Source organism: Leucoraja erinacea, chromosome 7 (genome assembly GCF_028641065.1).
Source record: "Leucoraja erinacea ecotype New England chromosome 7, Leri_hhj_1, whole genome shotgun sequence".
Classification (NCBI taxonomy): domain Eukaryota; kingdom Metazoa; phylum Chordata; class Chondrichthyes; order Rajiformes; family Rajidae; genus Leucoraja; species Leucoraja erinaceus.
Genome location: NC_073383.1, coordinates 50,516,947 through 50,544,431, shown reverse-complemented (window position 1 = coordinate 50,544,431; position 27,485 = coordinate 50,516,947). Strand labels below are relative to the sequence as shown.

Below are 27,485 nucleotides of genomic sequence, written 5' to 3'. Positions count from 1 at the left end.
TCAAGTTGTAGAAACATCTCAAGGATAATCAATGGAAGCACCTAAGCTCAATTTCTAATGTCAAAGTAAAGGGTCTGAATACTTATGTAAATGTGATATTTCAGTTATTTATTTTTAATTACTTTGTGAAAATTTCTAAACACTTGTTTTTGCTTTTTTTATTATGGGGTATTGTATGTAGATTGATGATAAAAAAAAGTGAATTTAATCAATTTTAATATAAGGCTGTAACGTAACAAAATGTGAAAAAGTGAAGGGGTCTGAGTACTTTCTGAATGCACTGTATCATTCTACTTTTGATGCTCCAGGAAACAAAGAACAATCGAAACACTTTAATTTTAGCACACATTTTTTAAAGTTGCAGAAAATTGTTGAGGTCAGATTCTGGTCTAAAGCTTGTGTACATTGAAAGCAGGAAGGTTGAACCTGGAGCCCAGTTGCTGTTGCTACGGAATGTACTCAGAGGCAACTCCAGAAACCCACAGATGAAGGACCCAGCGGATAAGGATGAAATTTGATTTAGTTCCAGATAAATCATAACCTTCACAAGCACCATGATCATGCTCACTATGGTTCAGTCATAATAAAGTCAACATGTCGGAAAGATTTTTAATACTGCCCCCTTCAAACAGTGAACATCTAGCCTTTCATGGAAAGACACAAAATGCTGGAGTAACTCAGCGGGTCAGGCAGCATCCCTGAAGAACATGGCGAGGTGACATTTTGGGTCGGGACCCTTCTTCTGACCGATCCTTCATTAGTTCCGACCCAAAACGTCACCTATCCATGTTCTTCAATGATGCTGCCTGATCCGCTGGGTGACTCCAGGATTTTGTGTATTTCCTTGTAAACCAGCATCTGCAGTTGCTTGTTTCTACATTCCAGAGATGTGCACACTGGTGCCACAGATCTCCTCTACTTCAGTAAGCTGCTTGCCGTGTGATAGGTATAACCAGGCATTTTCTATTGAATTTTCTCTAGTCTATTCCCAATTGTTATCAAGCCGATGCACTGCACTGTGTGAGGATAACACTTAACTAGATGCATTAGAATGCAGAAGGATTTGTATAAACTGATCAGTCTAGGTTTCTTTTCCATGGAGAGGGGGATCTTAAAAGAGATGTATAAAATTTATGAGGGACATAGTAAGGGAAGGCGGGAGGAACATTTTCCCCATAGCAGTGGTGACGATAACAAAAAGTTACAGGTTTCGGTTAAGATATTAAAGATTTTGAAGAGATCTGGGAAAGATTTATTTCACCCAAAGGATGGTTGCAATCTGGAATGCCCAATGCAATGCCCGACATGGTAATGGCAGGAATGCTCACATTAATTAAGAAGGATCAGGATAAACATTTAAATTATCAAGGCATGGTAGGCTACAAAATTGGAGGGGAACTTTACTTTAAAACTAGGTACAATTCAAATGCAGACTGAATAACTAGTAGAAGCATGGATCAAATAGAACTTTCACAGTTGTCATAGAAGACTGGAAACATTGGAATAATGTTTTCTTGCTGTAATTATGTCTTTGGTTACATGATTATTCAGCAAAGATTGTTGGCTAATTAGATGAGAAATAGTTTGCTTTTTAAGCAGAACTAGACATTTTAACTGTTAAGGGATATGTTCTAATTGCAAAGCAGCATGAATTTAGTGGATTTAGCACAGCGTTCATACAATTGGAATGAACAGACAAGCTTAATTGTTTAATAGCATGGGTATAGAGGAGGATGAGCACAATGTGACTCTAATAGTACAGTAATCAAATTTCAATCAGTAAAAATTTAAAATAACACCACAACATTTTATTATGGTTGAATTTCAAAATGCTGCATCATTAAAAAAGATTTAGAGAATTTTAAAAACAATAAGAAACATAGGAGAAACGTAATAACTTTGTTATTAAATCTGAGGAAGGGTCTCAACCCGAGACATCGCCTATCCATGTGCTCCAGAGTTGTTGCCTGACCTGCTGAGTTACTCCAGCACTCCATGCCATTTTGTTGGATAATAACTTGGTTTATGCTTTAAAAGCAGAATGTGAAATAGTTGCAGTGAATGGTTTACAAAGTAAATTAGGTAACTGAAATAGGAAGAAAAGAAATAGAGGAAAGTGCTGATGAGATTAGGAAATAGAGTAGTGAGAAGCTGGTGTGGAGCATAAACTCAGGCATAAATTAATTAGGCTGAAGAGCTAATTTCTATATTGCAGATGAGTGATGCACATTACCTTGTAATCCTGATCTGTCAGGTTTTTAAGTTAAAGTGGCAGCCTCGAGTACCTACGAGCGGCTATTACCATAATTCTCCGAGTTCAACTCAGGGGCAGTCACCTGCAAAATCGCTTAAGTGGTGAACTTATCAACAATCTGAATTAGCGGTGACATTCAGTACATCATTGTACATGGCTGATCCCACAATCAGTTTTCCTAACCCTTGACACCATATCTTTAAGATATCTAAAAAGCATCCAGTTGCCTTCCTGTTCTTGGCAGAGAATTCCACCACAAGTCTCTGGGTGAATTTCTTTCCCTCAACCCCTCATTCTTAAACTTGGCCCCTGGTTCTGGATCCCCCACATTAACATGTTTCCTGCCTCCAGCATGTCCAATCCCTTAATAATCTAATATGCTTCAATAAGACACCTTTTCATCCTTCTAAATTCCACTCGCTAGAATTTAGAAGATTGAGGGGGGATCTTATAAAAACTTACAACATTCTTAAGTGGGTTGACAGGCTAGATGCAGGAAGATTGTTCCCATGTTTTGGGAAGTCCAAGGGGTCACAGTTTAAGGATAAAGGGGAAATCCTGCATGACCTCACAGAGCGTAGTGCTTAATTCTCTGCCACAGAATGTAGTTGAGGCCAGCTCAGAATTTAAGAGGGAGTTAGATGTGGCCCTTATGGCTAAATAAGAAAGGCTACAGCTTAGATATCAGCCAAATTGACGGTGCAGGCTCGAAGATACTAATTTTTCTATGTTTCAGTTTCTCAAAAATATACTATGAAGTCCCGCCAAGAAAGGTACCTCTAATTGGTTCCTAATGGAGTTCCACAGTCTTAGACTCTTGCAAACACAGGTGACACTAGTCTTTATCAACAGTAAAAGTGTTTTTGGCTGCCCATGTTCTTATCTTCTGCTTTCTTGGTTTCAATGGAAAAGAGAATTAGATGAGATGTAAAACCAGCTACCTACATATAATGAACCAATTTTACATCAGTAACAAAAATGATTAAACCCCCATAAAAGACACAAAGTGCTAGAGGTACTCATACAGATCAGATACAAATTTTATTTCAGTCTCAAAAATAAACTAGAAAAGAAAGGTACCTCTAATTGGTTCCTAAGGTTTGCAAACACAGGTGACACTATCTATGTTTTTGGCTGCCCATGTCTTCTATACATAGATGAGATAAAACTCTGATCTAATGTGCTTTTACTTAACAAAAATGGTTAAAAGACACAAAGTGCTAGTTTACTGGAGAACATGGAAAGGTTATATATCTAACAATCTTCTATACATAACTAAAACTCTGATCTTGTGCTCTTCTGGTTTGTGCGGTTTTTCTATTTGCGCAAAAATGGTACACGATAGTGCTACCTTACTCACCATTCTCCTGTGCTCAAGTGCGACAGGTTTTGTTCCAATCCATGGTAAATTGTAAAAGTTATTAAGATTTGAAAATCTTAAAAACCGCACATGCGCAGATTGGTCTCCTTTCCTGTCAGTCGCCGCCACGTAGATTGGTCTCCTCTCCTGTCAGGCAGGAAGGGGCATCGCTGGGATGATCTTCCTGCACCATCTCTGCACTGATTGGCCGCGTCCGCTGTCAGGCGGCTGGAGGTCACCACCGGCTACGCGGTACGCTAGTGGCGGCGGCCGAGTGGTGAGGGTGGTGCCGCGGGCCGAGACCTTGGACTGGCGACTGAAGAAATTGCAGACTTGTGAACATAGCCCAGACCATCATGCAAACCAACCTATTGACTCCATCTACACTTCACATTTCCTCAGCAAGACCACCAACATAATCAAGGAGCAGTCTCACCCTGATCATTCCCTCTTCTCACCTCTCCCATCAGTCAGGAGGTGCAAAGGTTTGATAGCACATACCTCCAGATTCAGGAACAATTTCTTCCCACCTGTTATCAGGCAACAGAACAGTCTTCTCATCAGCTGCAGTGCAGTCCTGACCTCCCATCTACCGCCTTGGGGACCTTTGAACTATTGTTAATATGACTTTATTGGACTTTATCTTGCACTAAATGTTGTAGTACCCATTATTCTTTATTTGTACACTCCAGTTGGTTTGATTTTAATCATGCAACAAAAAACTCTTTTCACTGTACCTCAGTACATGTGACAATAATAAATTAAATTATCATATAAGACTGGGGAGGCCAATATACAATGTTATGAAACATTGGTTAGGCTACACCTGGAGTATTGTGTGCAGTTCTGTTTACCACTACTACAGGAAGTTTCTCATTGTGTTGGAGAGAGTGCAGAGGAGATTCAGCAGGATGTTACCTGGATTGGAGCAATTCAGTTATAAGGAGAAATTGGATAGGCTGTGTTTGTTTTGCCTGGACCGGTGGAGGCTGAGAGGTGAACTGAAAGGTTACAAATTGGCGAGGGGAATAGAAAGAGGGGATAGTAAGAACCTTTATCCCATGGTTCAATGTTTAAAATAAGAGGGCAGTGGTACAAGGTGAGAAGTGGAAGGTTTAGAGGAGATCTGATGGGGATATTTTCCCCCATGTGATGGTTGGAATCTGGAACGTGTTGCCTGAGGGGATAGCGGAGGCAGAGGTGCTCAAATATTTTAAGAAACATCAAACAAGTATTTGAATGACAATGACAATTAAAATTGAATCTGAATCATCAAGGTATAGCTATGGGCCAAATGTGGGGAAATGGCATTGATCCTTATATGTACTCGGTTTGCATGGGCAAATTAAGTTAAATGGCTTGTTTCTGTGTCGTACAACTTCATGACTATTCTAAACTTTCCCCATAGCATAATTTTCCTTTTCATGCATTGATTCAGTTTCCTGAATTAAATCTGATTCCACCATCCTTTGAGGCAGAACATTCCAATCACAGCGCATTACATTAAGAATATTCACTTCACCTCCCAGCTAGATCGTTTGCAAATTATTGTTTTTCTAAAGACTCTGGCTTACATATTTTCTAGTTTAAAGGGCTCTGCTCTGTGGATTTTATTAAAGTCCCATGTAATTTTCAATACCGCCACAAAATCTATGCTTAGTCTTCACTGCTCTGAGTAAATCCATCTACAGTTGTGTCTCCACATAACCAGAGTCCGTCATCCTTGCTGAAATTCTATTTTGTTTTGGAGATTGAGCACAGGAAGAATGCCTGAAGAAGTACTTTCTTTTGTTCTCTTAATCACTTAACCGGTTAATTAACTTTTTTGCCATCGCTATCGTTAGTCTGGTTAGGGTTCAAAATATTTCAAAAGGTCAAGGTTCATCGTTACCTTAGTACTGATGCCAAGTGGTTTTAGAGCTTATCAATGCTAAAAGTAATAGTATAAAGTGCAAAACAATATAGATGTGACTCATCTGATGCATTGCAGCAGAATATCCCCCTGATTATTATTAGCTATGCTTTCAATTTCTTTATTCCTAATCTCTGGGGTTATTCCAATTTTGGAACCTTCAACAGCTGATTTGAAGTAGAATGGACAAGAAATACAGCAAATCTATAATGTCATCAGTAATAATGCAATAATAGTTATTTTAAAAAAAATGTCTAAGCCTTTTCCCCATCTCTCTCTATCTCTTGCTTTGAGTTCCTTAAAGTCTACCTCTTTGACTAATATTTTACTCCTCTCTCCTGGTGGTTCTTACCGTGAATATACATATATATAATAGGTATGATTAATCTTTGCAACTATAATTCACTAATTGTCGGTGTTTTTTTAACATAGGGATAATGCAAGAAAGATTTATTTCAAACGCTGCTTACTGTTGACTATGAACGGTCTACAGGGGGCGCACTTTGCTCATTGTTTGATTTGGGAAAATCCCAACAATCGCTTTTCTCACCAAAATAAGTGACAAAGATCTGCCTATGTTTGTTAGGTATCATTCAAGCTAGGATAATTGTGTTGAAAACAATAATACTTTGCAAGCAAGGTAAAGTTAAATGTCCGCTTAATAATATATATGCAATATTTTTAACTGCCTACTTTGACTATTAATCCACTGGAGGAATGTTTCTTATTGATTCAATGGTTAGAAACCTCAGTTCAATAAACAATAATTTGCACAAGATCTAGCTGGGAGTTGAATGCATATTTTTTGTGATTTGTTATGATCTGAAGCAGGTGCAATAGGACCCATGAGGACGATTTAAAATGCTTGTTTAAAGAGCCAGTTGAGACAGAATGGGACAAATTACCTCTTTCTATGTTGAAAAGTTCTATGAATTGAAATATGTGGAGGCTTACATTGTGAAAACATCTTACTGAAGCCTCAGTTTAAAAAATATATATATTCAGCAAACATAAACCACTTCATAGAAAAATGCATCCAGCAGAAGCATAGAAATAGTTGGAGAACATATAAGCAGCACTGTTATTAAAGACAATTCATAGGAAGGGCCATCTTAATGCATGAGCACGCTGGGCAGTTGTCCGGGGCCGCACGAGCATAGGGGCCCCATGCTAATCTATGTATTATAGAATGTTATTGTGGAACATGAAAATGGAGAAGAACATCACAAGTGCATGATGGCATATTTGATTTGGCATAAAGAAACTGGAAGTGTAGGGGCCTTAGTGCACTGCATTGCCCGGGGGCCTACAATGCTGTTAAGACAGCCCTGTTCCTAGGCAACCTTTGAGGATGCAGGATGGTTTATTAATTAGTATTGATTTATTATTGTCACATGCATTGAGATACAGTGAAAAACTTTGTTTTCAATGCTATTCAGGCAGATCATAAATATGATATGAACATAAATGGAGAGAAGTGTAAAAATTGAGAAGAACGGGAGGAATGGTTGAAAATTAGGCTGCCAACTATGGCTATAAATATCCAATATTCTATTCATTAGAAAGATATTTAAAGAAAAATAGTATTTAGCTGAAAATCACAATACTGCAAAAGGCCAGAAGTCTGAAGCCTTTCATCTGAAATGTTAACTTTTGTTTCTTTTGCACAAATGCTGCCTGCTGCCCGACCTGCTGCATATTTCCATTATTTATTTGTTAAATTTCTGCATTTAATAACTATTATTGCATTATTAATGATTACACATTATAGATTTGCTGCATTTCTTGTCCATTTTACTAAAATACAGTTATTGAACGTTGCAAAAAAGGAATATTTTGCATACAGCCTCTTAACTGACCATTACAATAGCACTTGCAAAAACAAGTTAATCTATTGTTGTCATTTGCAGCATGAGTAAGAATCTACAAATAACGGTAATGTGTTGCATAATGCATGAATAATGCAAAAAGTTGTGACTACTGCCCAGTCCATCATCACCGGCTCTGACCTCCCCGCCATTCCCATCTATCGAAATCGTTGCCTCAAAAAAGCAGCCACCATCATCAAAGACCCACAATATCCTGGCCACACACTCATTTCACCATAGCCACCGGGAAGAAGATACAGGAGCCTGAAAGCTGTAACATCCAGTTTCAGGAACAGCTTCTTCCCTACAGCCATCAGGCTATTAAACACGACAACAAATAAGTACAACAGACTATTATTATTATTGCATTATATTTGTTTATTTATTGAGTATGTGTGCATATATATATATATATACACACACTGAACTTTTTTTTCTCCCGTTATGTACTATGTTTACATATTCTGTTGTGCTGCAGCAAGTAAGAATTTCTTTATCCTATCTGGGACATATGACAATAAAACACTCTTGACTGACTTCAGCGGCTTTAGTGGAAATAAATCTTGCAGATATTTAGATTAAAATGTTGTCTCATTACAATGGTATAATACAGCTGAACATACTTATCAGTAGAAATATTGGGACAAAATTGAATTTTGCAAGACTACACCGGCCTAAAATTGACTGAAAAATATGAGTTGACAGCACCAATATGGGATAGTCACCTAAAACAAATGTTAAACCTTATAATAACTTTGCAAATGCGATATTTCAAGTACTTCTGGGAATCATGCAGAGTTGACAATAGACAATAGGTGCAGGAGCAGGCCATTCAGCCCTTCGAGCCAGCACCGCCATTCACTGTGGTCATGGCTGATCATCAACAATCAGTACCCTGTTCCTGCCTTTTCCCCAGACCCCTTGACTCCGCTATTTTTAAGAGCTCTATCTAACTCTCTCTTGAAAGCATCCAAAGAATTGGCCTCCACTGCGTTCTGAGGCAGAGAATTCCATAGATTCACAACTCTCCGGATTAAAATGTTTTTCCTCCACACCGTTCCAAATGGCCTACCCCATTTTCTTAAACTGTGGCCGCTGGTTCTGGCCTCTCCCAACATCAGGAACATGCTTCCTGCCTCTAGCTTGTACAATCCATTAATAACCTAATATATTTTAATAAGACTCCCTCTCATCTTTCTAAATTCCAGAGTTTTCAAGCCCAGTCGCCCCATTCTCGACAGTCCCGCAATCCCGGGAATTAACCTTGTGAACCTACGCTGCACTGCCGCAATTGAACAAATGGCCTTCTTCAAATTTGGAGGCCAACACTGCACACAATACTCCTGGTGTGGTCTCACCAGGGCCCTGTACAACTGCAGAAGAACCTCTTTGCTCCTATACTCAACTCCTCTTGTTATGAAGGCCAAAATGCCATTAGATTTCTTAACTACCTGCTGTACCTGCATGCTTACTTTCAGTGACTGATGAAAAGGACACCCAGATCTGATTGTACTTCCCCTTTTCCCAACTTGACACCATTTAGATAATAATCTGTCTTCCTGTTTTTGCTACCAAAGTGTAAAACCTCACATTTATCCACATTACACTGGGTCTGCCATGCATCTGCCCACTCACCCAACCTGTCCAGGCAACCCTGCATTCTCATAGCATCCTCCTCACAGTTCACACTGCCACCCAGTGTTGTGTCATCTGCAAATTTGATAATGTTACTTTGAATCCCTTCATCTAAATCATTGATGTATATTGTAAATAGCTGCGGTCCCAGCACCGAGTCTTGTGGTACCCCACTAGTCACTTCCTGCCATTCTGAAAGGGACTCGTTAATCCCTACTCTTTGTTTCCTGTCTGCCAACCAATTTTCTATACATGTTAGCACTCTACCCCCAATACCCTGTGCCCTAATTTTGCCAACTAATCTTCTATGTGGGACCTTATCAAATGCTTTCTGAAAGTCCAGGTAAACTACATCCACTGCCTTTGTCCATTTTCCAAGTTAAATTCTCAAAAAATTCCAGAAGATTTCCCCTATGTAAATCCATGCGGACTCGGAGCGATCTTGTTACTGCTATCCAAATTTGCCGCTATTTCATCTTTTTACCTGAGTTGAAAAGACATTGAATCTACTTCTGGTAGAGACAGCCACATTGAGCAGTGACATTGAGATGGTGTGGCTCTAAATTCTTGGCTCTAAAATTAATTACCTCTTTTAAGCAGACAATGATTAAACTGTAGCAAGCAGCACCATAGACCAACATTCAGTGTTCAATTTTAATGAACAGTTATGATCAAAGCAAGGGTTAGAGTGAAAGACTTCCACAATTTGTACAGTGGACTATGGGATATGTAAAACACAGCTGTAATTTCTACATGGTGAAACCAAAATGTATAAAAATGGCCTTTACTAAAATATGACAATGTGCACTTAAACGACATGTGATTTTTTTCTATTACAGATCTCAAATTGTGGAGTACAGAGGCAAATAAATAAATGATGGGTATTTGTCCCAGACATTATGGAGGACACTGTATATTCGAAAGTCTCATAGCAGCTTACAATCAGATACATCTTCTGACACCTGGCTGTTTAACATATGTTAATTTGTAATTGTAGTATTTCTTTCCTACACATTTTGCACTGTTGTAGAATGGGATTCTGCCAAAAAGATATTTTTTCTAACATAAAATAATACTGTTACAGTTGAATAATAATACGAGAACATTTCTGCCATTTTCCCTGATAGTGATTGTAAGCGCATTTTGCAATTAAGGACAAGTGATTGGTTGAAATATGTTAACATTTTCAGGGATATTATATACAGGAAAATAGCTTGCAAGCCTGTGGGCTTCAGAAAACAGTATTTCCGTTTTCAATTGTTTTTTCTCCAAGTCGATTCACGGATATGTTAAAATTAAGAAATAGCAAAGTATGACTGTAGAAAAGCAGTGTTTCAAACAAAATGATGTATTGGATTTTTACCCATTTTACTCCCATGAGGAAACCCATTTTATGCAGCATTCGTTTCTTTCAAGAGTATTTAATTGTTGTATGTACTGAAACCATACAATGACATTCTTGCAGCAGCATAACAGGCGTGCAAACACAGTACTTATTATAAAACATAATAAACAAACAAAAAAAGTTCAATTAAAACTGTAAACATAAAACAAATTAAGGTCCTCTGTTAAGTTTTCTACTGGAACAAGCTGGACTTTAAACAAAATCTTATGCAAATGCGCCATTATGCTGCAGGGAAACAATTTTAACTAATCCCTTGTAAGTAATAAAGTCGCTCATTCATTCTTTATTTTCCTGTTTTTAACAAATGGATGACAAGTGACACAAGAGACTGCAGATGTAGGAATCTTAAGCGAAAAAACAAATTGCAACAGTTTCCTCCACTTTGTCATCAGCCTTCTGAAGGGTCCTTCTATAAACACGGGTACCGACCAATTAATATCTACCCCATTGCGGACATTGGACTGTCTATGGAACTGATGTGCGACAATGTTGAGAACCATCTTGTATTCTGCACTCAGTTTCTTCCCTTTTGCTCTACCTATTGACATGATTATATTTATATATAGTAATATCTGATAGATGGGTTAGCATGCAAAACAAATCTTTGCACTGTACCTCAGTACAAGTGACATTAATAAACCTAACCCTAACTCCACTGGGTCAGGCAGCATCTGTGGAGGGATATGGGCAGACGACATTTCGGGTCGGGACCTATCTGCAGAACAATCACAAGGGCCACACGTTGCCGTCCATCACAAGTTGCAAATATTAAAACAGCAGGAATCGCATGGGTTACCCTAGCTGAACAGCTGTGAAAGCGCCCTGATACATTGTATCTATATATTACTAAATCTCTGATCTTGACCGCTTTTGGCCGACTGTGCTGCGATTTCCGAGAGAACGCCGCCACCTACGGCCGTCATTTTTGGCCACCTCGCTCAGAGCCCCCCTCCGCCATATGAGTGTGGAGGATTTCTTCCGTCGATGAAAAATGAGAGAGATATTAATGTTTTTACAAAATTCCTCATTCGCTCTGCTGCCCCCGCTGGCGACAGGGGGAGACGGACTATAGAACCAGGAAGTGTCGTGCCTCACTCAGTCTCTGCCAGACCCAGGAAGCGAGAGGGTCACGGCTCTCTGAGCTGCGAATAGAACTGAACGCACGTCTACTCCACGGTGAGTCCCCTCGATGCGGCTGTAAAGTGGCAGCAGCCCTTTTTTAAAAAGTTTGTGTTCACAAAATGAATTTTGTTTTTCGGGTATCTGCAGCCCAATTGTTTGCCCCGTCTTTTTAACAAGTTTGTGTTCACAAAACAAATTTTGGTTGTCGGGTGTCTGCAGCCCAATTGTTTGCTGCAGCCCGATTGTTTGCCTTGCCTTTTTTTTTTAACAATTTGTGTTCACAAAAATGAATTTTGGTTGTCGGGTGTCTGTAGCCCAATTGTTTGCCTCGCCTTTTTTTTTAACAAATTTGTGCTCACAAAAAGAATTTTGGTTGTCGGGTGTCTGCAGCCCAATTGTTTGCCTCACCTTTTTTAACAAGATTGTGTTCACAAAATGAATTTTGGTGGCGGGTGTCTGCAGCCCAATTGTTTGCCTTGGCTTGGCTTTTAAAATCGTTGCAACAGTTGGATGCCTGCCCAAGCATCCATACGGCCCACAATGTCGATACTAGCCCTCTGGAAATCAGTACCTTCTTCCCGCAACAACCATACTAGCGCAACAGACAGCCCCCAGACTGGCGAGCAGTGTTGGAATTGGTGGAGAGGTGGAATATTGCGTTGGTGACCAGCCCTCCCGTGTGATGCTGGAACCCAACGGGTCCCACTTAGTCTAGTATTTTTTTTAAAGAAAGCATACCAATCATCAGGGAACTTATATATTGATCAAAGTTAGAAGTGTAAAGGGCCTGTCCCACTTAGGTGACTTCCTTTGCGAGTGCAGGCGACTGTCATAGTCTTGTTGAATTGGCGAAAAAGTGAAAGTATCAAATGCATCCTACGACTGTGTAGAAGACATCCTACAACTATGTAGGACAAGCTACGACTATCTACAACTTAATCGCCGATGCACTCGTGACAATTGGCGACCCAATAGTGGGGACTGAAGACGACCATCTTCGACTTACAGACGACTACTCCCACGATCACAGAAAGCAAGTTACGACAAGCTACGACTCTATAGTCATAAGATCACCTAAAAAAATGACGTTAGGTTTTTCAAACATGGTCTTTTAAATTCAGTGTATTGCTTGTTCGAGATGTATAAAAATAAAATCCTTTTAACCTCGGAGCCATTTCACACACAGTCTGATCCACTGAAAGAAAAATTGCGCAATGACCGTCCACAGGAACGACAGCGCATCACGTCCTGCTGTTTACATACCTTTTTTTTCGCAATGAGCCAATGAAAATGACCGGTCAGCAAAGGCAATTAACTAAGACTTCCTACGACTACCTATGACCCCACTACGACTAGACCTACGACTACAAAAATATCGATTTTCTCCATGGCGACTAATATTTGGTCGCAGAAAAATTTTCAATACGTTGAAAGAGGCCGCAATTACAGAGGTCGCATTTAGTTCCCAGATTGCGGGAACTCCTCCCGACCATGAAGGAGACCACCTGCGACCACGTAGCAAACTTGTGGCGAGCGCAGTGTCTTCTGCACGCGCCAAAGAAGTCACCTAAGTGGGTCAGGCCCTTATAGACACAGCTGTGAGGTTTAGCGGGCATTTAACATTACCGGTCGGTTTTCCCTGGTTCTGAAAACTCGTGCTTACATCGTGCTCATTTTTCCCCAAATGAGCCAATGAAAATGCCCGGTCAGCAAAGGAGATTAACTAAAACTACATACGGCTACCTCGACTACCTACAACGACATCAGAATGCGGGAACTCCTTTCGACCATGAAGGACACTCACCAGAGACCACCAGCGAACATGTAGCGACCATGTGGCGATCATGAGGGAGCGCAGTCTCCTGCACTCGCCTAAAGAGTCTCATGTGGGACATACCCTTAAGGGACCGACGAGATTATACTGGCAGGCAGCTGGAAAAACGCTGTCATGTCGTTACAGATGTGAAGCGGAAGGCTGCTGCCGATGTCAGAAACTAACAACCGAACTCGCATGTGTGGTTTTTTTTTGCCATCGCGCCCTCCCTTCCGTTTCCAGTTTCGTGACTGCATTTCCACAGGCTGTTGCTTCGTGTCACTGACATCACTTCGACGGTGACAGCAACATCGAGGGTTAGAACAGAAGTGACTTTAAAAGCAAAGGCGCTGGCGAGAGCTCGCCTGGGATCTGGGCAGCATTACTCATCGACCCCCGGCACTGAAAGATTGGTGCAAACCCAATCCAAATTTGGGGAAGGGGTGTGCACACCGCCCGCCGCGGTAGGGGAGGATTTATGTGAATATAAAGGTACTATTTGAATGCGCGGCGCATTGGCGCTGTGTTTGCTGCAATAAACTATGAAGCTGCAGTGAAAGTCTTTCCACTTCAGATTGTGACACAGCATCGACTGAAAGCAATCCCCGTCAGCTGGACTTCGACTTCTTTCACCGACTTTCAGTCTTGGACTGCACTTGGAACGAAAGGATGGATATTTGCGCTGACCCCGTTGCAATTCCTACAGAAAGCCGCCTGCTACTCCGAGATTTCCTTGCTTTCTCAACTCTGATCTGACGTGGCATTCTCTCTTCGCCTTTCCTCCTCGCCCTTCCTCTCCGCCCACCGTCAAGTTTCTTGCCCGAGGATTTGAGCTCTGACTCCACAACTGGTTCAGCTAACATCCTCTTCCCTCCCTGTCTGGACGCGCGATGGGGTGTAACCCTCATGGCTACTTTATCAGGCAGAAGCGTATTCGTTCTCCAACGCCATCCGCTTGCAGCTACTCCTCGGACAGATCGTAGCCGCGAACCTGGGGATTCTTCAGCCCAACCCGAATATCCTTCCGTCTGCAGGATTTGTGACCTTCCAAAAGCTGCCCGCTTCTTAAATTCCCAAAGCCAATCCAACCCCACCCCCAAACTCCAAACTTGACTGAACTAGCCAGGGAGGGTCCTGGTTAATTGAAGTTTCCTTCACTCTCTTTATTTGCCGCGCATCTGTTTTGTGGACTGGATCTCCTTGCTCCAGATTCCTTCCTGCCCGGATTCACCTCCTCCACAGAGATGAAGGCCTCCGGTGTGTGGAAGGTAGTGAAGAAGGAGAAGGTGGACGAAGCCCAAGCCCTGGCTCGGAGCTGTGCGGGGAGACCAGACTTCCAGCCTTGCGATAGCCCGTCCGTCTGTGCGACCCACAGCCACGGCAAGTGCTTCAAGCGGCACTGGTGTTGTCACTTGGGATGGTGTCACTGTAAGCAATATTCATTGTACTCGTTGATATTTGCCTCTGATTAGCAGGTGAAATGCCAGTTAGAATTATGCCGAGGTCCGTATTGATGTGGCGATTGAATTATCTTGTATGCAATCCTCAAAATATTTATTGAGAGTCGGAATTATGCATTTTTCCTCACGGGAAACAGTGCAGTTTGAAGCTCTGACGTGCAATAGTCTTAATGCCCCTTTTATTGACTATCCGTTGGGAAACAGTAATAGGACGCTAACGTTGTGTTTTTATTACAATAACCCGTTATAATTCGGCATTTAAAGACACACTCCTCGCATCTAACTGCCACTATATCAGGTCCTATGTATCTCATCAAACCCAACTTCATTGCTGAACACACTTCACTGCCTAAAACACCGCCATCAGAACTCAAATAATTAATTACCATTAATAAATAATTGATGTGAATATTTAATTTCAATGATAGACACGGCAAAACATCAAAGCAGCAAGCAAACATTACTATAATGGACAAATCGAGCATGCAATCTATCACTTCACACATCACTACATTTTTGAGCCTTGGTTATTGCTGAATCTCAATTGGTTGAAAAGGCAGGAAGGTGATTTTCCCATTAGCAATTGGTGAAGATTGTTTTACCGTTTCTTTTGTGGCATCACCTGCTGGGTGGCGCTTCACAAAGGAGTCATAGCTAGTCACGCAGCATGCAAACAGGCCGTTCAGCACAGATAGCTAAGCCGACTAAGATGCTCCATCTACACAAGTCCCACCTGCCTGCGTTTGGCCCGTGTCCCTCTAAACCTTTCCTTTCAATTAACCTATTCAAATGTCTTTTAAATGTTGCTATAGTTTCTGCCTCAACTACCTCCTCCAGCTGCTCGTTTCTTATATGCATCACCATTCGGAGTGAAAACATTGCCCCTCAGATTCCGATTAAATCTTTCCCCTCTCACCTTAAACCTATATCCTCTGTTTCTTGATTCCCCCACTGGGTAACAGACTATGTACATCTACACAGGAGTCTCGAGATGGATGTGACCCAAGACAGGTATTGTTGACTAACTTCTGATGTGAAGTAAACTCGACCTGGCCTTGCCAATCATTGCAGATTCAACTATGCCATAGTCCAACTTTATCTACGTAAGCAAGTTGTAGCCCCATACTACGTTCAGCTTGTCCAGGCAGGATTATAATGTCTTTTGCTGCATACTCTATTTTTATTCCAGGTTTTTATTACGCATCTGATTTGTCTATGTCCTTCAGGGAAGGATATCTACCATCCTTATTCATAGACAGCCTACTTGAGAGCTACATTGTTAACTCTTAGCGGCTTGTGAAATGGTCGACTAATGGTCAAGTAACATGGAGGGGCAATAAATACTAGCCCAGACGATAGCATCCGCAACCTCCACTTGAATTAATAAATCCAAATGACTCTCAGTACGTTCCCCCCCTTTTTTTTCTTCTGTTTTTCTACATTTTCAAGCTACTAGTTGAAATTTTCGAGTTGGGAAAAGGGGAAGTATGACAGGATCTGGGGGTTCTTGTACATCAGTCTATGAAAGCCCAACATACTATTCCCTCTCTCGTGTTGATCCATTAGAATTCAAAAGCACTAAAGGAAGTTAGATATTAATCCGTTTTTTGATTAATCACTTGATTGCTCCATTCTGTAGGCCGAATCCTAGGGGTGATGATTTTGTGTTGGAATGGAGAATTTTTTCATGACAAATAATGGAAATAGGTGCCTCTCAAACCAGCTCCACAGTTCAATAAGATCATGGCTCATTTGATGATGAATGGCCTCAACATTGTCTAGTTCGATCTGTCAATCCCTTCATTGACCAAATATGTGTCTACATCAGCCATGAACACACTTAATGACTCATCATTCACAGCAGTCTAGAGTAGAGGATGCACAACCTTCAAAGAAAATAAATGTCTCCCCATCTGTCTGGTAAAAGAAACCGCTTTGACATTGAAGTTCATTAACCCCCTTCCCTACCTCAATTTCACTTTCCAATGTCAGTCCTTCTGCCAACAACTAATAATTCACATCTCGGGGAAGAAAGGAGGGCAACCTTGGGATATTTTCTGTAGTATAAGGGTCAATGCGAATACTTTTACGGAATTTTTTATAAAATGGGACTGAGAACGTGCTTTCTCATTAACGGAAAGTTGATGAGTTGGGATTCAAATTCACACATTGAATGTTAGCTTTAGAGAGAGCAGTCCATAGGGTCTTCACTGACTCTTCAAAAGAGCTATCAGGTTCGGCCCATATTCCTGCTCTTTTTCCATTGCTCTATAAAATTTCCTGTTTCAACATTTAAAAAAGACATTTGGACAAGTCCATGGATAGGAATGGTTTAGAGGACTATAAGCCAAACGCAGGCAAATGGAATTAGCTTAGTTAGGCATCTTGGTCGAGGTGGATGAGTTGGACTGAAGGGCCTGTTTCTGTGCTGTATAACTATAAATCTCCACAAATTAAAAACAATTTAAGAATTATTTTGGATTCTGCTTACACTACCCTGTAGGTAGTGTGCTCCTAACATATAACACCTACAAATATATAAGCAAAACCCTCTTATGTCTCTCTGTTCTTTGATCATTACATTAAATCTGTCCTTTCTGTTTATGCACATCTACCAGTGGAAACAATTTCTCCATCTAAATCCCTCAAAATGTATCTGCTCTGTGGAGGGCAATCTCCTTTTCTCTGCATGCCTTGTATCAGTTTTGTAAATCTCTTTTGAGAGCAAAACATAATTATTTGTGTGCAGTGACCAGAAATGGTCACAAATGTCCTGCTGAGACCTAAGAGACATAATGTTTACTGAACACTTACAGTACGCTCAGTCCGTCTTGGTCTACAAGATCTCCCGGTTGCCAAACATTTTAACTCCCCTTCACATTCCCATACTGACCTTTCTCTCCTGGGCCACCTCCACTGTCAAAGTGAGGCCACAAGCAAATTGGAGGAACAGCACCCCATATTTTGCTTGGGCAACTTACAACCCTGCAGTATAATCATTGATTTCTCTAATTTCAAGTGACTACTGCATTCCCTCCCCTCCACTCTCTCCCCACATCCCTCATCAGAGTTGTACTACCAGTTCCACTGTATTTGCATTCCAGTATTCCTCTTGTTATCATACCTTCCACAGCCAGCAATGGGCCATTATGGGCTCCACCCTTCATGAGGTCATCTGTTACCGGTCCTAATTTGTTCTGGTCTTTTCTCGCCTCCAATTTAATCCCACCCCGCCCCAACTCTACTTTCGGTCTGAAGAATGCTTCACACCTAACCCACTGAGTTGGTCCAGCATTTGGTGTTAACCCATGGTTTAGCATAAGTTGTTCAGTTCCATATTCATTTCCAGTTGATAAATCCGAAGGATTCCAATTGCTTTATTATTTTTCCTTTTCACATCAAAAGATTTATGTATACATGATGGATCTCTATTTTCCCCTGTTATTGCACACTTTTAAAATTTACATTAAAGATAATTCTGCTATAACAACACATGTTGATATAAGACACAAAATGCTGGAGTAACTCAGCAGGACAGGTAGCATCTCCGGAGAGAAGGAATGGGTGACATTTCGGGTCAAGACCCTACTTCAGTCTCCAGCTTTTTGTGTCTATCTTTGGTTTAAACCAGCATCTGCAATTCCTTCCTACACATATTGAAATAACATGATTGATGATTTAGAAGCACTATTTATATCATGTAGGTTAAATCGATTAAAACCCAATTTTGATCAGGAACTAGAGAATTACTGAAAAGTTACTTTGGAAATTGACAATCAGAAAGAAAATGTCTTGGAAAAAAATTAGTGTTGGAAAAATAAACCTCTTTAGATGTCACCTCCCCGCAATAATCAGACACCATTGTCTCTTAAGAACACAACTGCTGGTGTCATTGAAAATACTATTGAAATTGACGAGTAATAGGTTCTATTGATACTTGTGTAATAATACTCTTAACAGCGCTTGAGAGATTTTGGTATTTTTAATTTGCAGTAACAAATAATAAACATACAGCTATTAGATGAATAGTTTTCGTTTTGAAAATCTTGCATGAAAAATACTTTTGTTATTGCAAGTCTAAAACTCTGTAGCCTCCAACCCTCTTTTCCATTGACACAACTGTGTTTTATATTGCAATTTACAATAACGTAAGCTTTCTTAGGAATGGTACTATTGCTTTATGGCAGAACTTACTGGAGTTAGTTTACGTTGCTACTCATCATCACTTTCACTCTCAAAATATATCTCCACACTCTTATGCATTAGATATCATTCATCATGAGTCAGGCCACGTCATTAGTTCTTCGTATCCTCTTGAAGTAATTTCCACTGTTTCTAACTCATGTGTCCTGCAGTTTCTGAAATTGATGTATTTATATTCAAATCGTATCCCTGTAAATCACATATTGTTTCATCCAATCTGAAAGGCCATCATTTCAACATTAATCTCTACTCTGTGTCTCAGCTACATTAGTATCCATGCCACAATTGTTCCCTTATTACCATCAGCTTTGATATATCTAACATCTATTATTTGGCATTTAATCATTACTGGTATAGACTGTAGATGAGTTATTTAAATGTATGCTGCTGTATAATGGTGTCTATCTGCTCCAGAATGTACAATTATACAGCAGCTAAATTGTGTTTTCTTTCTCTTTTGAGATGCTGAACTAGTTGCATTTAACTCCAGATCCTGTGAAAACACAACTGAATTCTGTTTCTGTTTCTCCCTCTCATACTCAGCCAATCTTCTAAAACCTTCATCTTTATCTTCCACACTATGGCCATTGCAAAGTTTGTTCAGGTGCTCTCTCAACCCCAGAGAGCAGAAAGCAATTCATCCAAAATGCTGCAGACTAAATTACAATCCACTTCATTTATCATCTCAAGTTTGCTAATCTACCACGTGCACCTCACCCAACAATGCTTTACCTTTAAAGTTCTCATCCTTATTCAATACCTCTGCATCTGCCTGAAATTCTGCATCATTGCATTCTTCCAGCTTATGCCTCCATTTCTTCACTGTGTTGTTCCTTTCAATTTCCCGAACTCTGGAATTTTGTCCTGAATCATCTCTGCCCAACAACCCCCACCGCCTCCATCTTTTAAGACCCTGCTTAAAAACTGTCTTACTCACTAAGCTTATGACATGAAGCTGTACAAAAATCATCTTTTCAGATGTTCAATATTTATGATGACAATAAACCATTTTGGAGAATGTAACAATTTTGTTACTGAGAATAATCTAATCATAAGTAAATAACCTGACATTTATTTGATTTACGTGGATGAAAAAGATATTGGATTATTCTATTCACTGGTTACCATGAAAACAGTAGATCAAGTGAAGATGAACCTGTCAGAAATTTAAATGAATGATCTCTGGGAATTAAGAACCCAAAAACATAAGAATCTGGAGAATTAGTAAGCTACATGCTGCCTCGAGCCTGCTTTGCTATTTTATAAGTTAATGGCTGTGCCTTTACATCAAATAAGAAAAAGAAACATTGGGAATCTTTGGGAATTAAGAGACTTTGCAAGACCACCTATATGCCTTACAGCACCAGAGGCCTGACTACGGGCGCTGTTTGTACAGAGTTTATACGTTCTCCACGTGACCGCGTGGGTTTTCTCTGGGTGCTCCAATTACCTCACACATTCCAAAGACGTACAGATGTGTAGGTTAAATGGCTTCAGTAAAGATTATAAATTGGCCCTAGTGTGTAGGATAGTGCAAGTGTACGGGGATTGCTGGTCAGCATGGTATCGATGGAAGGGCCTGTTTCCGTGCTGTATCTCTAAACTAAGCCACATAAATACTGTGGGGAGCAACATGGTTCCAGTTAATTCTCCTGGCTACCTCAGTCTCAATCGTGCATGGCATTTATTTTGCTTTCAGATTAGTTTTCCTTTTTTCTGTTACAGACGGCATTGTCTTTTGACCACCTACCCAACAAAGTTAATTTCCTTCATTGTGTACTTATTTGCTCCAGATTTCTACTTGCTTCATGGCCTGGGAATGGCATTCAAACAGGTTTGAGTGCCTGCGGTATAAAAACAATCATATTTGAACACTCCTCTTTAACGAATTTGGCACAATCTTGTTTTGAAATGTTGCAACTGATTCATGCCATTTAGTTGGACAGCTTCAACCTTTAAGCTGGGCTGACAGTTTGGAGTTGTTACCAGCTTGAATACGAATCACAGTCTGATTGCAACAGGAGAAAAATACAAAAGGGAATGTGATTTGAATAGAAGTTGTGTGATTACATTTCCAGCTATATCTTTAATGAGAGCTGGAAACCTATTACTGCACCTTATCCACATGGGTATTGTTAGCCTCAAGCCTCAAGCCAAGTGCAAGTTATTGGCCAGCAGGAGAGTGCATGTAAAAAACTAAAAGACCAATGAACTGGAATGAGATTAATGGCCGAGAGTGGGATAGGGAGGTCATTGCGACGCTAGGGCTGCACGGTGGCCTAGCGGTAGAGCTACTGCCTTACAGTGCCAGAGACCCAAGGTGTTGACTGTACGGAATTTGTACATTCTCCCTGTGATCATGTGTGTTTTCTCAGGGTGTTCCAGTTTCCTCCCACACTCCAAAGACGTGCAGCTTGTAGGTTAATTTGCTTCAGTAAATTGTAAAATTGTCACTAGTGTGCGGGATAGTGCTAGTGTATGGAGTGATTGCATGTGAGCACGGACTTGATGGGCCAAAGGGCCTGTTTCTGTGCTGTAACTCTAAAGTCTAAAGTAAAGTCTAAATGCAGTAACTAATCTAGGTTACCCCGACAACATCTTTTAAATGCACAGCTTGCCTTACCGAAAAGTACAAAGGTATCAAGAACATGGGAACATCCACACCTGAAAATACCCTTTCCAAGTCACACAACAACCTAACATGGAAATAAATGCTGGAACTTCTGAGCCAACAATGCTGTGGGAGTACTTTCATTGGATGCACTGCAGCCATTCAAGAATGTAGCTCACCACCTCCTGCACAAGGGCACTTAGGGCTAAGCAATAAGGCAGGTCCTGCCTGCAATTAACATCATCAATAAAATCATTGTGTATTAAAAAAAATCCAATTTTAGTGTGACACAAGTGTCTCTTTTTGCCCAAACAAAATGAAAAGTAACTGATATAAGCTCAAATTCCTTGTGTGCCTTCCGGCTTTAGGTTATTTATCTCCAAGAGGAGAAGGTTTAATGGTGTCCTGATAATAATGTTGCTGCCAATAACTGAGTGCCTCCTTTGGATGCTGAAAAGATTAGGCTATAATTCAAGCCCACAGGAAGGCAATAGGATCCGCGCAGATAGGGATGAGCAGGCAGGGATAAAATTTACTCCACTGCACATTAATTTCTCTGCTTTCAGCAATGGTAATCATCATCGATGATTTGCCTTTAACTATTAAATCATCATACTAGTATGTTAATTAAAGCAAATGCTTTGCTGGGCCATTCCTTACTTGCTGAAATATTATTAATTGCTGACTAAAATTATTGTATTATCTGGAGATCTTAAAATATATGCCACTAAATGGTAGTGAAAATATCAGTATGAGCATAAAACAAAAATAAATAAAGTATATTTGAAATGTCAGATATATGCACAAGCTATCAATTGCAGTCAGAAATAAATTTGCAGAGGCCAATCACCTCTTTTAAAACAGATGACAGTAAAACGCAGCCTGTAATGGCTGTTTTTGGTCAGTCTTTGTCAGAAGAGTAACTGGAGGAGAATGATTGAGTATATTGCACAGGCTGGAGACACACGAGACTACAGATGCTATAATATGTCGCAGAAAAAGGGGAGCAGATGGATTAACTCAACAGGTCAGACGGCTATTGTGAAGGGAAGTGAACTGTTGGCATTTTGGGATGAGACTCTTCCTCTAGATTGTCTAGAAGAAGGTTTTTGACTCAAAATGCTGGCTGTCCTTTTCCCTCCATGAATTACATAGGCATTTTTGCTGCGTGTGGAGCATTGAGTAGAGAAAAACATAGCAGTTTGATGAGCATTCTGCCTGTAGTATGGGAAGGCACAACAATCATGACAGACATTCAAAGCAGCTAGAGATCAGTTTTAGATGGGTCAAATGGACTGTTTTTCTTTTTGAATTATGTTTGGGATGTGGATGAATTTTACTGTCAACATGCCATTCGGCATTTTATGTGGAATTGGATGCCCAATATTTCACCAGTGTCATTTTGGTGTCAACCCTGGACAAATAGAGATGGAGAAAAAGGTCTAATTGTGAAACTATGGATAATTACAATGTCTGGGAAGATCAGGTTGAGAATGCACAATATCAAATGAAGAGAAGAGGTGAATGAATCCTGACTCAAGACCAAGTGAGACAAACTGAGAGGATGTGATCTGAGAAATGAGATGTTTTCCCATGGGTGCTCAAGTTCACACCCAGACCCCAAAGATGGGAGGTTAATTGGCAATGGGTGGGTGATAAGATGATCAAAAGGATGTTAATAGGTTCAGACAATTCCCAGGTTGTGACAGGGTTCCATTCCTGAGAACTGCACATTACCCAAACATCTCACACATTGGAAACGAACAAAAATGGAATGTAGAGGAGGATCTCAGAAACAATTGTGAAGGGAGAGAGAGCAAATGAGGGAAGAGCAACTACCAGCCGGGCTCAATGACTCAATGAGTGAGCAAAAAGAGTCCCTTCAACACTCTCAGTTCTACCCAGCTCAACTCAGCCCCCAATTGTTGCAGCTCAGGGTGGGGATGCTACGGAGAGGAAGGTACCTGGAAGCCCTGCTACAGCCAGATAATTAATCCCATTGATTTCTCAAACAATCTTTTGTATGTATACGGTGCTGATAAGTTGGGTCTACATGACCTTAGAGGAGCGGTGTGTGAGGCAGAGTAAGTGACTGGGGAACAAGTGAGGAATGAGATTGGTGGGACTCAGACTCAAGGGGCTAAATGCCTTCTTTCTATCGCATAAGAGAATATGAGAAATGAGTGAAAGAATCATCCTGAAAAAAAGGTTTATAAACTGCCAGATACTTGATGAATATGGAAACAGTTGTAGCAAATTAAACAAGGCAAGAAAATAGAAGAGCCAAATCAGTAATACCTGACTTGGGTTTTGATGGCCAAAATATTGTTGAAGAAGACAGTAAAATAAGTTGGGAAATAATAAATTATTTAAGGGACTTGCTGCTATAAATTTGAATGTGTGTTGCCAAAACAAAATGGCATTGCAATGATGAAAACATTAACCTGGAGGAAAGCAATTTTGTTTATCTTTCTATGCGTCGTATTGCCACACATGACATGATTTAGTTGTTACTATTTTTCCAACATCAAATTTTTAGCACAAATGATGTTAAAAGGAGAATTGTGATGCCTTCTTGGACTCCTGTGAGTAACCTGCTGTGGTAATATTGCTAACAATACCCTCTAGAGATGAGCAACAAAATGAAAAATGTCTTCTTACACAGCGCAGTGTGTGCTTTTACCTGCTGAATCACAAATGCTGTTTTCCCTCAATATTTCCACAAATTTAATGGTACCTTTATGATAATTGGTAAGTGGATAAAGCACGACCAGCCAGGAGGATTATGTCTTGCTTATCTTCTGTGAGATTGTAGGATTTGTTTCACTGGGGCAGTGCAGTAGCAGGGATTACTAGGTAGATTTGCTACCTAGTAGTAGTACTACCCAGAGTTTACTGAATTTGATATTCAGATTTTTGTACATGAATCAGTTAATTATAGGCATAGGCCAAGTAAAGGTGGCCACATTTGGTACTTTAGGTACTTTTAATAATTCCGATGTCATGCTGCATTGAGTATTTGAAACGTTTGGAACAATTTTCAATTGCAAGGGGTATTGAAAAAGGGAGGAATTTTCCCACTTTGACCCTGTCTGTGGTACTAAGACGTAATTTGATACAGACCTTTCTAGTTACAGTCAAACCAAGAGACAAGGCATTTGTGGAGTTAAAATAGTTGAACAGCATATTTCCCCCCTCCTGAGTTCTATGGCACCATGCTATGTTTAACATCTCGAAACAACATCCAAATGAAACTGTTGCGGCTTCTGTGCAGCTTTTCAAATGGATGATTGAATGACGCCAGTGCAAAAGCTTTTCACTGTACGACAATAATCTAAACTCAAACTCAATTACATGAATGTGGTAGGAGATTTGAGATGTTGAGGGGTCACATGATTTCACTGCACTTTATTGTGTATGTGATGAATAAATCTGATTGATTGATTGATTGATTGATTGATTTATGGAATCCATGAGATTTATACCACTCAGTGAGGCAAAACTGAATCTCCAGCAGCTTTGTATTACTGTGCAGAGGATGGGGCAGTGGTCACACAAGCACAGGGTTGTGACAACATTCAGCCAAGCCCAGAGTCTTAAAACGTGAACTCTGCTGGATCTAGGGGGGGGGGGGGGGGGGGGAGAAGAAAGAGAGGGAGGGGGAGAGAGAGAGAGAGAGAGAGAGAGAGAGAGAGAGAGAGAGAGATCAGAGCGAGTAGAGACAGAGAGAGAGAGATAGAAACATAGAAACATAGAGAGAGAGAGAGCAGGAGTAGGCCATTCGAGAGAGCCTGCACCACCAGAGAATATGAGATGGCTGATCAGAGAGAGAGTATCCCGTACCTGCCTTCTCTCCATACCCTCTGATCCCCTTGGAGAGAAGGGAGAGATCTAACTCCCTCTTAAATATAGCCAGAGAACTGGCCTCAACTAGAGAGAGTGGCAGAGAGTTCCAGAGAGAGAGACCACTCCGCATTGAGCTAATGTGAGACACGGAAAGCCTATTTGATGTTAGGGAAGCATCATTGGTCTTCTGCAAGAGTTTGTATGTAGTTAAAGCAAGAAAACACTAAATGCACACAAGCAAGCAGTGTGAAGTATACTGGAAATAATTTTAATGGACGTTGTACATGTGAAACAGGTGAAGTACTAGAGAAGAAGATTGGGCCTTGCATGGATGCAGTGAGAGTTCGTTAGAATTTTGTTGAACCTTTCCATACATCAGAAGGCATAGAACAACAGAGACTATCAGTGAAGCTTGACACTGGTTCAGCAGTATCAATGATGTATGAGCGGCAGCTTAAGTGAATTGGCCAAATGGTACAGAAAAGCTCCTTAAATTATATGTTGCCTTTTGTGCCAACACAGGGAAAAATATCAAGTGAAGTTAAAGTTAGAAGTGGTGAAAGTGAAGCGAAGCTCCTTCTTCTAATTGATCAGGTCAACAGTGTAATTTAATTGGCTGGAACTGCCTGGTAATGATAAAGATAGGTTAGAGAGAGATCAAAAGCATGAAGAAACATCTGGCAACTGTACTTGATAGGATCCCAAAGATATTTTGGGAGCATTCAAGGTATGGGAATCAAAATTCATTAGAAGGTGATTGTTGCATCTCAGATCATCAAAGCATGATGTGTCTGGACAGGTTACAAAGTAGCTGAAGATCCTACAAGAAGCAGGAACATTGAACTAATTGAGCTTCAGTTGCTCCTGTACTAAATATAATTGGCACCATTAGGCATTATAAGCGAAAAATCAATAGAGAAGCAAAGGTGGGCAAATACTCCTAACAGATCATGTATTTGCACACCTAGAAGGAGGGCAGATCTTCAATCACTTACCATCAGATGGAGTTAGACAGAGGTTCAATTAATAAACATTCACCTTTAGAAGAATATCAGATCTGGGCATCTTCGGGAGATTAATGGATCATTTGATCCAAAGCCCGCTGAGTGCTGTGAGATTTAGGGTGATACTTAAGCATGTGGAAAGATACAGCAAGAATGTAAGGAGAATCTGAAAGATGTACTCCAACAATTCTAGGAAGCAAGAAAATCGTGGAGAAGAGATATGGGTGTCTTTGCTGGTTCAGAAGTTGATCTTGGTTATATGATGAATGCTGAAGGATATGGAGGACAAGTCTACAGCTGCCTTAGATGACCAATTAAATAAAGCTAAAGGGTTGTTCAGGAATTCTCAACTGCTGTAGACATCACCTCCTATATTTAAGCAAAATGCTAGGATGAGTTAATGAGTTACTAAAATAGATGATAGAGTGGATGTGGACAAAGAAATACGAAGGTGCATCCAAGAGTCAAAGCACTTTACACAGCTTCTAGTTTGTGAAGTTTTTGACCTGTTAAAGCCTTTCCTTGTGGTATTGGTGTTGTTTTGTCACAATGCCAGAAAATGGAGACTTTATTTTGGTTGCAAAAGTGTCCTACCACAATACACAACTGATCAAATATGTAGGGTTGCAGAAACAAATGGAAGATTCAGTTCACCACCTCAGCAACAGAAGCTCAAAGCCAGACTCCATAATAAGAAACCTATCTTGATAGAAAAACAAAATAAAGGAACAAGTCAGCTACATCTGTGGAGAACATCTGTGCAGAGAGAAACAGAGTTAACATCTTAAGTTGATTACTTTCTTTGTAACTCAATCCGAATATCCTCTGAGGCGGTTTAATCATGGAAATGTTCCTTTAAGCCCCTTTTCCAGCATGCTAACTGAAATCAGCTATACAATTGAAGAGTCATTTAAGCCAATATAATTTCTTAGCAATAGTCTTTAATCAGTTTGATATAATTAATGATGTCACCTTACACAAGAGCCATACTG

General features: G+C 40.3%; 1 protein-coding gene across 1 annotated transcript in view; it reads left to right on the top strand.

The window, feature by feature from the left end:
- Positions 1-13,566: 13,566 nt before the first annotated feature.
- The window catches only part of c7h3orf70 (chromosome 7 C3orf70 homolog), a 33,138-nt gene continuing 19,219 nt past the window's right edge, over positions 13,567-27,485 (top strand). Inside the window, exon 1 of the mRNA XM_055638559.1 lies at positions 13,567-14,797. Coding sequence (XP_055494534.1) covers positions 14,614-14,797 — 184 coding nt within the window. The 5' untranslated portion in view covers positions 13,567-14,613. The remainder of the gene's footprint in view (positions 14,798-27,485) is intronic.